This window comes from Prenolepis imparis, unplaced genomic scaffold (genome assembly GCF_030444845.1).
Source record: "Prenolepis imparis isolate NDT839.2.m4 unplaced genomic scaffold, iyPreImpa1.0 SCAF_4, whole genome shotgun sequence".
NCBI lineage: Eukaryota > Metazoa > Arthropoda > Insecta > Hymenoptera > Formicidae > Prenolepis > Prenolepis imparis.
The window spans coordinates 6519093-6532609 of NW_028141162.1; the positions used below are offsets into that span (position 1 = coordinate 6519093).

Below are 13517 nucleotides of genomic sequence, written 5' to 3' on the forward strand. Positions count from 1 at the left end.
TAAATGGATTAGGATATCACATGTGGAGAATTCATCAAATTGAATAATTATCAATGTTATCAATTCAAGGGTGCTTTTGTATAGAAAGTGGTTAAAATTAATCGGCAACTATTACAATATATATATATGACCCAGACACATATGACGCAAATGCGACATATTGTCGATTTCTACCTATCATTCATACTTTATTGAACAATCGAACGAATATATCTATAATATTATTGTACGATGTGTAACTATAACAGAGCACACATTCTGAATAATCAATTTTAATTCTTCTCGTATAAGTGTAACATAATCTAAAATATTTGAATATTGAAATGTGAAAGAGGCAGAATATAGCAATGCAAACGACGTTATGGCGCTCACTTTTTTAAAAAATTCACAAATACTCGTATATGGTCAACCGCAAAGAGGCTGTCGCATTCTTTTTTGATAAATTTCAGCACGCACAAAAGTTTCGGTGCATGTTGGTCGCACCGTTGGCTATTTCAATAGCGAAAGTTTTGTCATAGAATCGGCGCGCTTTTATACAGTACGCAGTTTATTTAATAGGTCACGATTTATACTGTTTTACGCGTGATCATACGAAAATTACATTTGTTTGAACAAGGATATACAGAGCAACACGATACCACGATGTGATAAAACCATTGCTCGCAATCATTTTTTCTTTTTTTTTTTTTCGCTACCATTGCGTGAAAATATTTTTAACTTTACACTTTACCGAACGCGCTTGTAATTCATTAAAACTTGTATTAATTTATGCCTATGATAGCGTATACTAGGCCATTATAAATTGTGTCCCATACCCATAAATACATATAGAACGAATAAACTAAATAAATTCAATTTAATTTCGAGGCGTTAATCAAATCACAATAATTAATGTTTACAATTAACTGCTCACAATTAATGAGCATATTATGGGGATATGTAAATATATTACTTCATTATGTACGTCATGCGATTTACACTATTTATTTAAAACGTGATGTCAGGCAACGATTATTTCATTTACATCAATTAACATAGCTATTGACAACATCACCATTATGAAAATGAGGATGGAGTAGAGCCCAAATTGTTTACATATCATATATATTAGTTCTGCGTTTCAATATATATTCTTACTTGTTATTTTGATACCTCTGCGTTGATTGGACGATGATATACCTTCGGTGATCTGCTACGACGCCATTCGGATTGTTCCTGAAAGAGAAACTACTATCAGCATAGAAATTGTACATATTATTATTAGCATCATTTACATATATATACATTATATATACATCATATATACATCATTAAAATTTTCCAAACATTGATTACTATTAACAATCTTTTATATCATTAAAATATTGAATTAATACAAGATATACGGTAATTTTATTAACAAATAAAATGATTCATATAACATATTACAATAATGTATATATATGGTGAGTATAATTCGTAAGCTATATAAATCGAAAGAAACAAAAAAAAAATTATTACAATTTAGAAAGTTTCGATAGTTATCGAGTAAAATTTCTTTTCGATTAAAATAGTTTAATTTTTTATATCCCAGGAAGGACATTTATAGTTTGTAATTTCCATGTGTTTCAACCCTTTTCGTCTCGTTAAGCTAATTTCTGGAATGATTTGCCAATTCGGCATATTGCAGCGACATATATATAGAGACTGTTGTCAGTAGAAAATAACGCACTTAAAGAGAGAAGTTGTGAAATATAGACACACACACACACACAACGTGCGCAAAAGAGTTAACGGAGTAAATAAAAATATCTGGAGCAATATAAACTCGTGGAGAGAGGTCTGAGAGATAGGGTCGAGCATGAATCTAATTTTATGTCTGCCAATCGAGCGGCCGGGCTATACCGAGATTGATCTAATGTCCGACGCAACGACCGAAAGTCGTTGAAAGGCATGATGCATTTATACGACCTTTGGTAATTCAGAGTTTATAGGTCGTCTCGTGTCTGCCGCGCGAAAGGTTACTACTTCCTGTCGTAACGATATCTGGCGCGTATACGCGGAAAATCGCGGTAAATGCGTTTTATTAAAGTCTCTCATTCTTCGACGACGGCGAAACTTTAATTAAAAGCGAGCTCACGATCGGCATCGATTCTACCTATGACTATATCTATGTGGGTTCCCGCAACCTCCATCGTATTCACATTGCCGCAGAGAGAGTCTGCGAACTATTAAATTATTTAAGGTCGATGATCTTGCGCGCGTAAATTCTGAATAGGGTCACGGTTCAATGATTTTTATCTATAACGCTGAATTAAAGCGCGACAAAAGGATTCGCGCGTGGATAACGTTCAAGTTTCAAACGGTGTTTTTTTCTCTTTGTTTTTTTTTGTTTTTTTTTTTATTCGTGAGTAACGATTCGACCGCGCAACGAGACCCATTTATCGAGACAAATAATTTACCTCCGGTTTCAATAGCTTCTCGATGCATGACATTTTGCTGTTCATTATTTCCAGCTCCAGGTGCTCCTTGCATAACTGTCGCAGAGAAGAGAGAGAGAGAGAAATCGGTAAAATATTTAACCAATGAGAGAGAGTAACGAGGAGACAATTATGTAGATTACCAATGCTTACCATTTTCTTCATTTTCTCTTGGAACACGCTCATCCGTTGCAGCTAAAGAAATCAAGATTATTACTGCACGCGCAATGTAAAATTAATTAATTATATATCTTTTAAATTTTGGATACTCGACGCGATCAACGTGCTTACATGTTTGTGAATACATTTGTACGGAGGTATGATATTAACGACGCTCTTCATCCGTGGTAACTTCTATAAATTATTGGTAGTCAGCGCCTGGATGCTTTTAAAGTATGGTTCAATATCGCTCTAGCCTCGATCAAACTTCAATCTGGCTGTGATTGCCGAGACTGCCACAACTTACCTTCTCCGCTTTCTTGAACAATTCACGAAAAAGTGCGCCGTTCGACGTTACCGTGTTTAAACTCTAACGTCAGAATAAAGACTTAATTATTTGAGGGAAAAAATTCATGCAGCAATATTAAATTAAATTTTTGTCATATTAAATTAATTTTTATTTAATTTGTATTTTTCTATATTTTTAACAATTTGTAATTTCACAATTTTAAATCTAATTATATCACAGATAGTTAAGTCTGCAACTATTATCGAGTATTATATTGCGTGCTTTTTTATTCGTTTTATCGAGAAATAAATCTCTCGCAATTATAAAGGAAAAATATCAGAGCGAAATCGATAGAAAAAAAATCTCTTTGTTTGCGAATAATTTGTTTGAAGTACAAAATTACAATTCCTGAACGTCATCGCTTCGATAAGGATTATAACAAATGTTTCATTACGCGGGAAATAATTGAAATTCCTGTCTTAATACTAAAGATGCGGTATACTTTTTTCATGTGTGTCAGAGTTATATATAATATATTACAATGGCACATGAACATATCAGTATTCAAGCGATTGCTTCATAAAGTTGTTTACATTTTCTTTAAGTCGACAAGAGAGTTGGTAAGATTTTTAAAAGATACGTGATTCGTTTTCTTTTGTACGATAACGTGGTGATGAGTATTATATCTATTTAAAAACCTCACCATGATACGACGAAAAATATATACATATATATTGTATATTGATAATTCTGCGATTTCATTTATTGTTTCTTGATTAATTACACGTCGAATTAATATTATTACGTTGCTTTTAAAGCAAACAATTAATTATAGAACCGTGTACTCGCATTGTCAATAGCATTTTAATTATTGTATCGAATCTCGAACGGTATCATATGCAAATTAATTGCCAGACTAATAAGCTCACTTGAATTTTCTCTACTAAATGGGTAATTGTGTCTAGAAACTTTCAATACCTGCGCTATATCAATAAAATTATCAGATGTTTAGATCTATGTAATCAATATGATTGTTCTAGCTCTCATTGTCTATACGGTACATGCTATCTAATTAATTTTATTTTTAAACATTAAAAAATATAAAAATTTCTAAACAAAATAGAATTATTTCAATGAAAAAAATGGAATTGTTCTATTTTAGTATTAAAATAGAAAATCACTCTGTGCTGAACTCACTGCAATCGAACAAACGGCTATAATCGCTGCAAAGATAAACGTAACAAAAGTCACCACTCCGCAATAAGCGCTCAAATTGAGGTAACGTCTGAGATTGTAATCGGTGATGAGAAATCGGTATATCTGAAACACGAAGCACAGACAGAGTTCATGAAAAATCGAAGTCCTCGACGAGTTTGAGATAACCCTAATCGATCTGCATTCCTGACCAGCGAATTCAACCCGTATCCGGGAGTTCGATAGTATTTGTGCAACCTGGTGTCCTCCATGATGGGAAGGGCGATAACTACCGGATAATTTGTCGAGATCGCACGATACCACGTCGATGCTCGGAAGTAATCAGAGGAATGGTAGCGAATCTACCGTTCAAACGAATATTTGACAGAAGATGGTGGCTTTCCTATTGGCATGCGCCGCGATCGATTGATGAACAAATGACGATAAATAGGCAAATTGCTTTGACGCTGGTCAAATAACCAGACAGTTCAACATTTTTTAATGATGTTATTTTTACCAATAATCGCAGTTCTCGTCCAAGTGTCAGATACCAACCATCCCTGCGGCAACAGGAATAAATAATGATTTATAGAGCTAAAGTAAATTTTTGAGAAAAGCTCAACAAGAATGTAAATCATCTGAATATTAAGAGAAGAATATCCTAATTCTACGTAATACGCATAAATAAAAAGTTTAAAGATATATCTACATAAACTAAATTTAATTTTGTGACGCAAAACAATAATAAGCGCAATCAATTTAGCTATTTTTATATATAACTTTCAAAATGCATTTTGAAATTTCATATCTAATATAGATAATAGTACGAATAAATAACTGTATTTTTTTATAAAATCATTAAGTGATAATTTTGTTGTAAGAAAAAAATTATAAGAAAGAAAAATTTTTTTTTATTTTTATACTTTGTAGCTTACAGTTATGAAATCCATCGAACGTCAGTTTCAAGAACTTGACACATTTAGATATAATTAATTTCCATGCTCAGTCGTCTCTGAGTAATATCGCTCCATTTTCTTGCATTTCTCCTTGCTTCTTCAGTATTTACACGAGAGCTACCTCTCGCGTTTTGAAGTTCGGGCATAGTTCGTGTCAGTTCGCGTTCGTTACGTGTCATTAGGATCCTCGTGAAAGGTTTGTTTAGTTTTGCGTGCGCCGCCAATATTCTTCCCGCCGCGCCTTCCACCGCACCGAAGTTTTCCGACGTAATTTATAACCCGCAGCTTTATACCCGCCTGTGTATTCGTAACACGAAACGTGTTATTGAGTTATAAGAGAGAACGCGCGGTGTTGGAGAGAAGTATTATCCATAATTGAGCTTTCTATCGCTCTTTAATCATGCTACAGTTAGAGATTTATGCGAAAATATTTAAGAGTTCGTGAAATATATAGGTAACGCAATATAGGTAACAAATATATCGCGACTGTATCAGAAATATTAATGTACCAATAAAATATATTAACAAAGCCTATAGTATGAGTATATATAGAAAAATAACTTATTTAAATAATATTTTTTAAATTAAAATAATTACATTTATTAAATTTATTAACTGTATTAAAAAATAAATTAAATTTATTTTATTGTAAGATTATAATACAAAAAAAAAATAGTTAAACTATCTCAATAATGCTAGTTATTTCGATTAATATATTGATTGAATCAAATAAAGATTAATGTTTAACATTGGAGTAAAATTTATAATATCTCGACTGTATAGAACGTCATACATATGTATATGTACCTATATCATAGATAGACGAAAATATTGAGAACATTTCTAAATGAAATTCGAAATATAGAATGTATATTAAATAACAGAGAATTATTATCGTGAGTTCTAACATCGAGTGAAACGATTAAAACAACATTAAGATTGATTTTCTTTCATAATGTCATTTGTTATCTATGCTAATTTTTTTTGTAAGTTATTATTAATGTTATTTTTGCAGAGATTGCGGTTTTTTATATAGATTCAGATTTTTTTTATAACAGAAAATGGTGTAAAAAAAACTATATTTATCAAAAATATATTAATTATAGAAACCAATCTAATTTTATTTTATTTTATTTTAACATTTAACTGTATAAATTTTGTTCAGAATAAAGAAATAAATTGTTAGCATACTATTTTTAAATTAAGAGGAGATTAAAAGAGACATGATCGTCGGATCGATCGAAATTTCGTATATTTTTGCGCCCTCGTCCTACAAAGTTCTCGTGATTGCCGTGAATGTCGAGAAGGAGGAAAGGAGAATGGGAAGTACGTGAAAAAATATATAATTAAAATCCAACGCGCTGTGGATGAGATGCATCTCGAGCACGAGCACGGAAATCAGGGCGAGGAGACGAGAAAATTACCGAGATAGACGAAGGCAGATAGGATAGAGTGGCTGACGGGTCAGAAGGAAGATAAGTGTGCAAGAAACAAAAAAATAATTACGTTCAAAAAAAAAAAGAGAAAGAGAAAGAAAGAGAGAGACGGGAAAAATGTGCGACGAGCCATCATGCGTTTGCCGAAAAGAGGCGCTATCAGAATGATGAACTGAGAGAATAGAATAAAGCATATTCTCCACACAGTTAAGGCATTTATTCAATATTATCTCTATTCGAGATATTTCGAGATATTTCGAGATATTATAAATCATTATTCAATAACAAAGGAGCGTATTAAATATTCTATAAAATCAAATTTTTGGAAAAAATTAAAAAACTGTTTATTTACAAGACAAGTTCTTTTTTTATGAAACACGATGATTGACATGTCTAGAACACTTTATCGTATATCAAAAATGCATATGATCGTGCTATTATAAACATATATTTTATTAATAATAAAAACGTTCACAAAAATATCGTTCTAAACAGGCAAGCAATAGACACATTAGTTTATAATCTCTTCAAAACTTGACAATAATAACAGTTAATAAATGAACAGCGACTAATTAATCACATTTTACTGGAAGCGATCGTATGCATCTTTATTCAATATTAGCGATATAATCTCTCTTTCTCAGCAATCAAAAAATAAACATTCTTAAATTATAGAATTAGGAAAAATAAATTCACAAATATAGGTACATTATTTTTCACTCACAGTATCGAAAATATCCTTCCCGATATATCCATTTCCATTAAATTTTTTTCTTAATTTATCCATTTTAGTCAAACATACGATTTTTATATATCTTGATGTACGTAATTCAGTCTGATCTGTGGCGAAATCTGCGTGGGCAATATAAGTGCCTGATCCCGAGGCCTACGGTGTCTTTGTCGATCTCGATTACTCGATCCCGTGATCGAGGAGTGGTTTCAAGGTCGACAATGTTCGTCCCGACCTGGATTGGAACGAGCCAACGAGAAAAAGTGGGCAATTTTGATTCCAGGGGAAAACACGCGGATTCGTTGCGTAAAGTCGATCAAGGGTTATCCGTTTAATTCTGCCATGAGCGAGATTTACTACTGCGAGTTGAAGCGGAAAGTAAGTGAAAGACAGCGGTGAATTTATAAATGGATACATAAGATCCGACTGTTCTTCAAATTGTTATGCAAATTCGTAATTATTTCTTTTTTAAAAATTTGCGATTAATTTAATTTATTAATAAAGAAGACATTTGAAAAAAATTTCATTGTAAATAAGAAATTCATTTTATATAACTTGTAAATACAATTTTTTGCTCTTCTATTCGTCGAACAGCTATAAAGATGATGGACAAAACGAAGCCCTTAAACGTCGTTTCACTTACTAGAGTCACTAATGGCGCTAAATTCCGCCATTCGTAGAAGACACGCGGTTAAGAAAATGATTTCTGCAATTAGTTTTGTATCGCTTAGCCGTGGCGTGGCGAAAGGGGATTAAAGCTGCCATAAGAGTGAGGCTAGGAGATAGCTTTTATAACACGATTATCTCATGCCTCTAGGTATAGGAAGCTTTAACATTGTTAAAGGAAGAGCTCAAAGGGACCTATTACACGCTCGGAGCATTAGACAAACAGATTCGGCAACAATTACTGGACGATCATTTCCTATTTAACGAAGGACAAGCAGTTTCTAAAAGCAGCGAAGCAGATTTCGACCAACGAGTAACCTTTCTAATACAATAATGCATGACGAAAATTAATAGCAGTTATGTTCTCTTCTTCATTTGCGTTCGAAATTAATGTCGACATGTGCACGACGATTCAACTCCGGAATTAAATCGCGCAAACCAAAATGATTTCACACCTTGTATCTTCCTGGTCGAAATCGAATTGCGTTACTTAATTTATGTTAAATGCGCGCTAAGAGAGCCAACTTGGACGACCAACGTTATACGGGGTCAAACTTTGATCCGACTTGCTTTCGTTAAAACATTCAATTACAATGTCTTAAGTTCCTTCAGCCGGCTCGAAAACATTAATCCCCGGTAAGCTGAATGCTCGAAATCGTGCGAGGGCTTATGTTGAAACGAAGATTAAATCAAAACTTTAGCAAGATTAATTTAAATTGTATATGGAAATAAGCAAACGAGAAAACCGATTATGTTATACGATAGCAAACGTTTCCATCCGCAAACCGCAGCATGCATTTTTAAGCCGCTTCTTAATCAGAATTTTTCGCGTTTACATTATACATTTTGAATAATTATTTAAGTTACAAATCCTACGAGATATCCTACGTTTGTGTGTAAACAAACTTCTACGGTGTAATATCTTATACATACATTAGATAGAGTACAAGGGCAGTGAGTAGCTGATTAAATGAATTTGCATTAATGATTTTCGTCACGATGAGCTCTCGAAGATCCCTCTGCCCCTAGGATTAGGGAGTTAAAAGGGTTAGAGAGTATTAGAGAGGGTTTAACAGGGTGTGGCGTGTGGTGCTTTGGACAGAGTTTTCGAGGATACATAGCCGAATGTTTCGTTGAATTCTTTTCTTTTTTTTTTTATGAGTAACTTCGAATCTCACGCGAAATGTTGACACAGCGTTCCGAATCATTGATTCGTCACTGCGAAAAAATGGAACGCGAGAATATTTTTTGTTCTCTCCCTCGAAATTTCCCCAAGTTGGTTTTTTTTTTCGTTTCTTTTGTGATTAATTAACGGACAGAGTTTTAAAATATAAATATCATAAAATAATTCAAGTATGTTTGAAAAGATCTTTAAACGAAAGAGATAAAACGAATTATCGCGTCAATTTAAAAAAAAGTGTTCGCTCTTTATCGTTTGCCAAACAAAGGATCCCCGAGCGCCCTTTTCCACGTTTACGCACGTCGCATTTGTCGTTATGCTTAATTAACAGCATCATAACTCTGTCGGGTTTCCCCTTTCCTCTCCTCCCTCCTCACCCTCTCCCGCATTTGACATTGTCGCTAATATTAATTAAATGTACAATATACAGAAATACGATTTCGCCATAGGACAGATTTAATTGCGTGCTTTGTTTCTTCTACCGATTGCACATCTCTCGTTGCGTTTCTTTTTTCATTTGCTGCATGCGCACTCGATGATTACCGGCGCTCCCTGCTTGTTATTCACGAATAATCGGAGAATCGTAGCCGGATTCATTTTTTTTCCTCTTAATAGAGAGATTCGTTCCACCGGCTGAATCAATGCAGACTAGTCTTTGAATGCACTAATAGATTAAAGTGCATCCGGCTTCTCGGCTTACGTTCATTCGAATATTAGACTTTAGTATGCCATATACTATATTATATTAAACTATTTGTTATTTCGTGCTCAGAAAAAAACACAATAATTTCTTTATTTATTATACCGTATTATTAACTTTATATAATTTAATGAGATTGTATTTTATCGCTACTCTGTGACAATTAATTAATTTAAAAAGTATTTATTTCTGACTAATCTTATTCAACGTTGATCTTCGTTTAATTTTGATACTCGTCAGTTTTACACTCTTAATTGAATTCAATAATAGCCACAATCTATTAGCAAAACGACGAAATGCAAATTGTGGAACCTCTAAGAGAGGATCTTTGCAAAATATGAGCGAGATTAGAGCAAGTTTAATCTCAAGACACACTTGCGTGATACTTTGAGATAATGTGACTTATTCCACATTTCGTGCACACTTAATATGATTATATGAAGAAATAATAAATTATATTTTAAGAAAACGGAGAAAAAAATGTTCTAACTTTCGAAACATCGCGTATAGCGATAATATCTTTAAGCTCAAAATAAGACGGCTCTCTCTCGGTAAAAGGTTAAACGTTACGTCTTCTTACGATCTATCGATTATATCTCTTCCGCAATATACACAACTTATTGCATTATTTATACCGAATACAATAATAGCAACATAAAAATATCTTCAGCAACGCTAAAGACGACACGACGTAAATGGGAAACCTTTCACGATTAAAGAAGAACAGCTTTTCGTTTGAAAGTTCAAGGTATATATAAAAATCCGCCGCGCGCTCTTGTATCACGCTGTTCTCTTTCTTCGCTCCAGGCACAGAGGGATATTTTTTTAACGAGGGGAAAACTTTTCTTGTCTGTGGTGCAACATCAGGGGAGGATCACATGCGTCTGATATCGATGGAGCGAAGGGGTAACCTCGCGGCGGTACGAGAGACTCGTTAAAGCGGTCCAAGGAATCGGGAAGAAATTGGAATTCCTGTAGAAACACTCGGGTTTCCTCACATTCTGCCCTATACGAATCTTGGCACAACCATTTCAGCCTTCGTGCACGTTCGCCTGCTGAAATTGAGCGCGGATTATCGGAGGAGATCGCGGCCGTGCACTCTTCAAGTGAGTAGGTACGCGACGATATTCTATAGGGAGGGTCCAATCAGCTGATCGGACGAATGAATATTATAGTTATACGATGGATATAGAAGAGAGAGATCAGACTATTGCGTTTTATAAAATCTGATCTTTCTCTATATGATATGTTCTGTATTGTATTAAATGTATATATTTTTTTCACACCAATATATTTATTTGTAAAATGTATATGTTATTTACTCAATGTGTGATTAAATTCTCTGATGATCTTCAAATTTCTTGCAAAGTTCTATTTCACAAAATAAAAATGGATAAGTAAAGAATAAAGTTAAGAAACTAAATTTACAAAAGGTTTATATAATTTTGTTGAATATAAATTATATTAGAAGAAACATATTTTTTAGACACAGATGTTTTTAGATATTGATATTATAAAGATTCAAGGGGTGAGAGGCAACCGTGGAAAGAGCAAGGTGGCATTCACGACATCAGCAACAGATGGCGAGTTAGATTAATGGAACGAAAAGCCCTTTTTGAAATGAAATATATTGTTATGATACTCATCAAACCAGAAAAACAGTTGGAAAGAATGTCATAATTCTTTTTTTTTTAAATAGCATACAATTTATATTTATTTTAGTTGTTTATTATTTTGGTTATATTATTATTATTATTTATAATAATAATATTAAATGTTGAAAGACGTTTTATAACTATTTTTTATAAATAATATTTTTAAAATAATTTTTATTGGATGTATAAAAAGTTTCTAAAACATTTTTATCACATATTTTGTTAACTACAAAATTCTTTTGACGTTTTATAATAATTATATATAATAAATAAATATTTTTGTGTAACGCATACGCGAGAATTGCCTTTGAAAAGGGTATTCAGTAATATTTCAGTCAGATGCTGTTATAATACACGAAAAAGAGTTATAAGGGTTCGAATATTGGACAAATGTTGGAATAAACGTCGATGCGACTGTTTACATAGTAAAATGTCATTTCATAACGATAGGACGTCCAACGTTACCAAAGCTACGATCGATCAGTTTCTTTCTGCACATTCGTCTCTCTTAAAATAAAATGATTTATCTGATATCTTTTTTCTACCATTATATACACTGTAGCACTATACTGCTTTTTTTCCCGATATGTTTTACTTGCGCGTATATTGTTGATTCATATATTCAAATATAAATCAAATAGATTTATAATCGCGCTTATTTATATACACTTGCCATATTTATATATTTCTCACTCTTAGCTTCGCCACAAAGATGATGCCATTCGTCGTTTCACTAACATTGAATCACCTTCCTGATAAACCTAGCCCCCGAATATTTCAGAGAGCAGAGCTGGCACACACTTCTTTTCTTTCTTCATGCAACTTTTGCTTTTTTGTCCTTCGCTTTCAACTTTTTGCTCGTCTATGTCACATTCACTTGTATTACTCCGATCATCGCTATCAATAGTAATAGTCTTCTTCCTTTCACTTCGGCTGACGCTAGGATTCCTTTCCACTGTTCGAGCTTCTTTATCTCGTCGCACTAGCTCCTTGATATTTTTCCACTTTATTTCAAAGATATTTTTGAGAAAAATCAAGAGTAATGTTTTACACTTTAGCCCATTTCTATCAGACATCTTTTCTGCCTTCGTGAAGGCCAAAAATACGTAACTCGTGAAATGACTTGCAAAACAGAGTTCTGTCTCAGTAGGAATTTGTGATAGAAAAATTCATGGAAAAATATTTGTGTCAAAAAAATAAACTCTACAAGACCAAAGGCTATTCTTATTATTAATTAAAATGATTGCTTTGCACAATTTTGAATACCTTATCGAAACTGAATCCCGCTTTTTCCTAAACTAAACCATCGCAAACTTTGTCGTAATACAAAGCACAATAACAGAATATAAACAATGGACATAAAATGTGAATCGACTTATCCTTGCAGAAAACGAGAGGTCTTTAAATTTTCATGGCTCACGTAATAATCTAACATCAATAGGCACGAACCTCAGGAATTCAAAATAGAAATATTTCCAACCGTTGTGTAAACAATTTTTTTTATCGATTTTTATTATTCATTGATATTCTATTGATATTTTGATTTGATATTTTTGTCTAATTTAAAGAGCCATCTTTGAATCTTTTTTCAAATTCGTCTATTTCTTATTATAATAAAAGGGGGATAAATTGATTAATGGTATTTATGTACGCAGAAAGAGAAAGTACATTGTGACACTTTCTTTTTTTTCTATATATGTTTACAAAAGACAACGTGCAAAAGTTTATTTCCGGAAATAATTTTACTGTCAATATTTTATTAACAATATTATTGAATGCAGCTTCCAAATGCTTTTGAGTATAGATAGAAATAAGTTTATTCATAAAAGTTCCGTTCGTTTCTAGAATACATTTCAAGAGCTTAAAATATAATCGACTCGATTCTAATTTTGATTTTATTCGTGTAATAAAGCTTGTGTCTTAAAAGAAAGGAAGAGAGACAAATTACAATGACGATACAAATAAATCGCGACAAATTCTTTTCTAGCCATTTTATATATCTTGAATCCGTGTTTAATTTAACTTTTTTTACGCGTAAATATGCATAAGCGGCGAATCTAATGTTTCTTAGAAGTAATCCATAGCTGCAAAAT

General features: G+C 32.9%; 2 protein-coding genes across 2 annotated transcripts; one reads left to right on the forward strand and one right to left on the reverse strand.

Moving 5' to 3' along the window:
- Positions 1-1081: 1081 nt before the first annotated feature.
- Positions 1082-4373, reverse strand: LOC145935172 (uncharacterized). Its single transcript, XM_083036287.1, has 7 exons — positions 4314-4373; positions 4105-4227; positions 2926-2988; positions 2751-2813; positions 2613-2654; positions 2442-2516; positions 1082-1215 (listed from the first exon to the last, which is right to left on the reverse strand). Exons 1-7 carry the CDS (start codon positions 4371-4373, stop codon positions 1141-1143), a joined length of 501 nt encoding a protein of 166 aa, XP_082892413.1. The 3' UTR covers positions 1082-1140.
- A 1907-nt stretch (positions 4374-6280) lies between these two features.
- LOC145935173 (arginine kinase) lies at positions 6281-8132 on the forward strand. The gene is made up of 3 exons (XM_083036288.1): positions 6281-6383; positions 7378-7601; positions 8041-8132. The coding sequence occupies exons 1-3, from the start codon at positions 6281-6283 to the stop codon at positions 8044-8046; spliced, it is 333 nt and encodes a 110-aa protein (XP_082892414.1). The 3' UTR covers positions 8047-8132.
- Positions 8133-13517: the final 5385 nt, after the last annotated feature.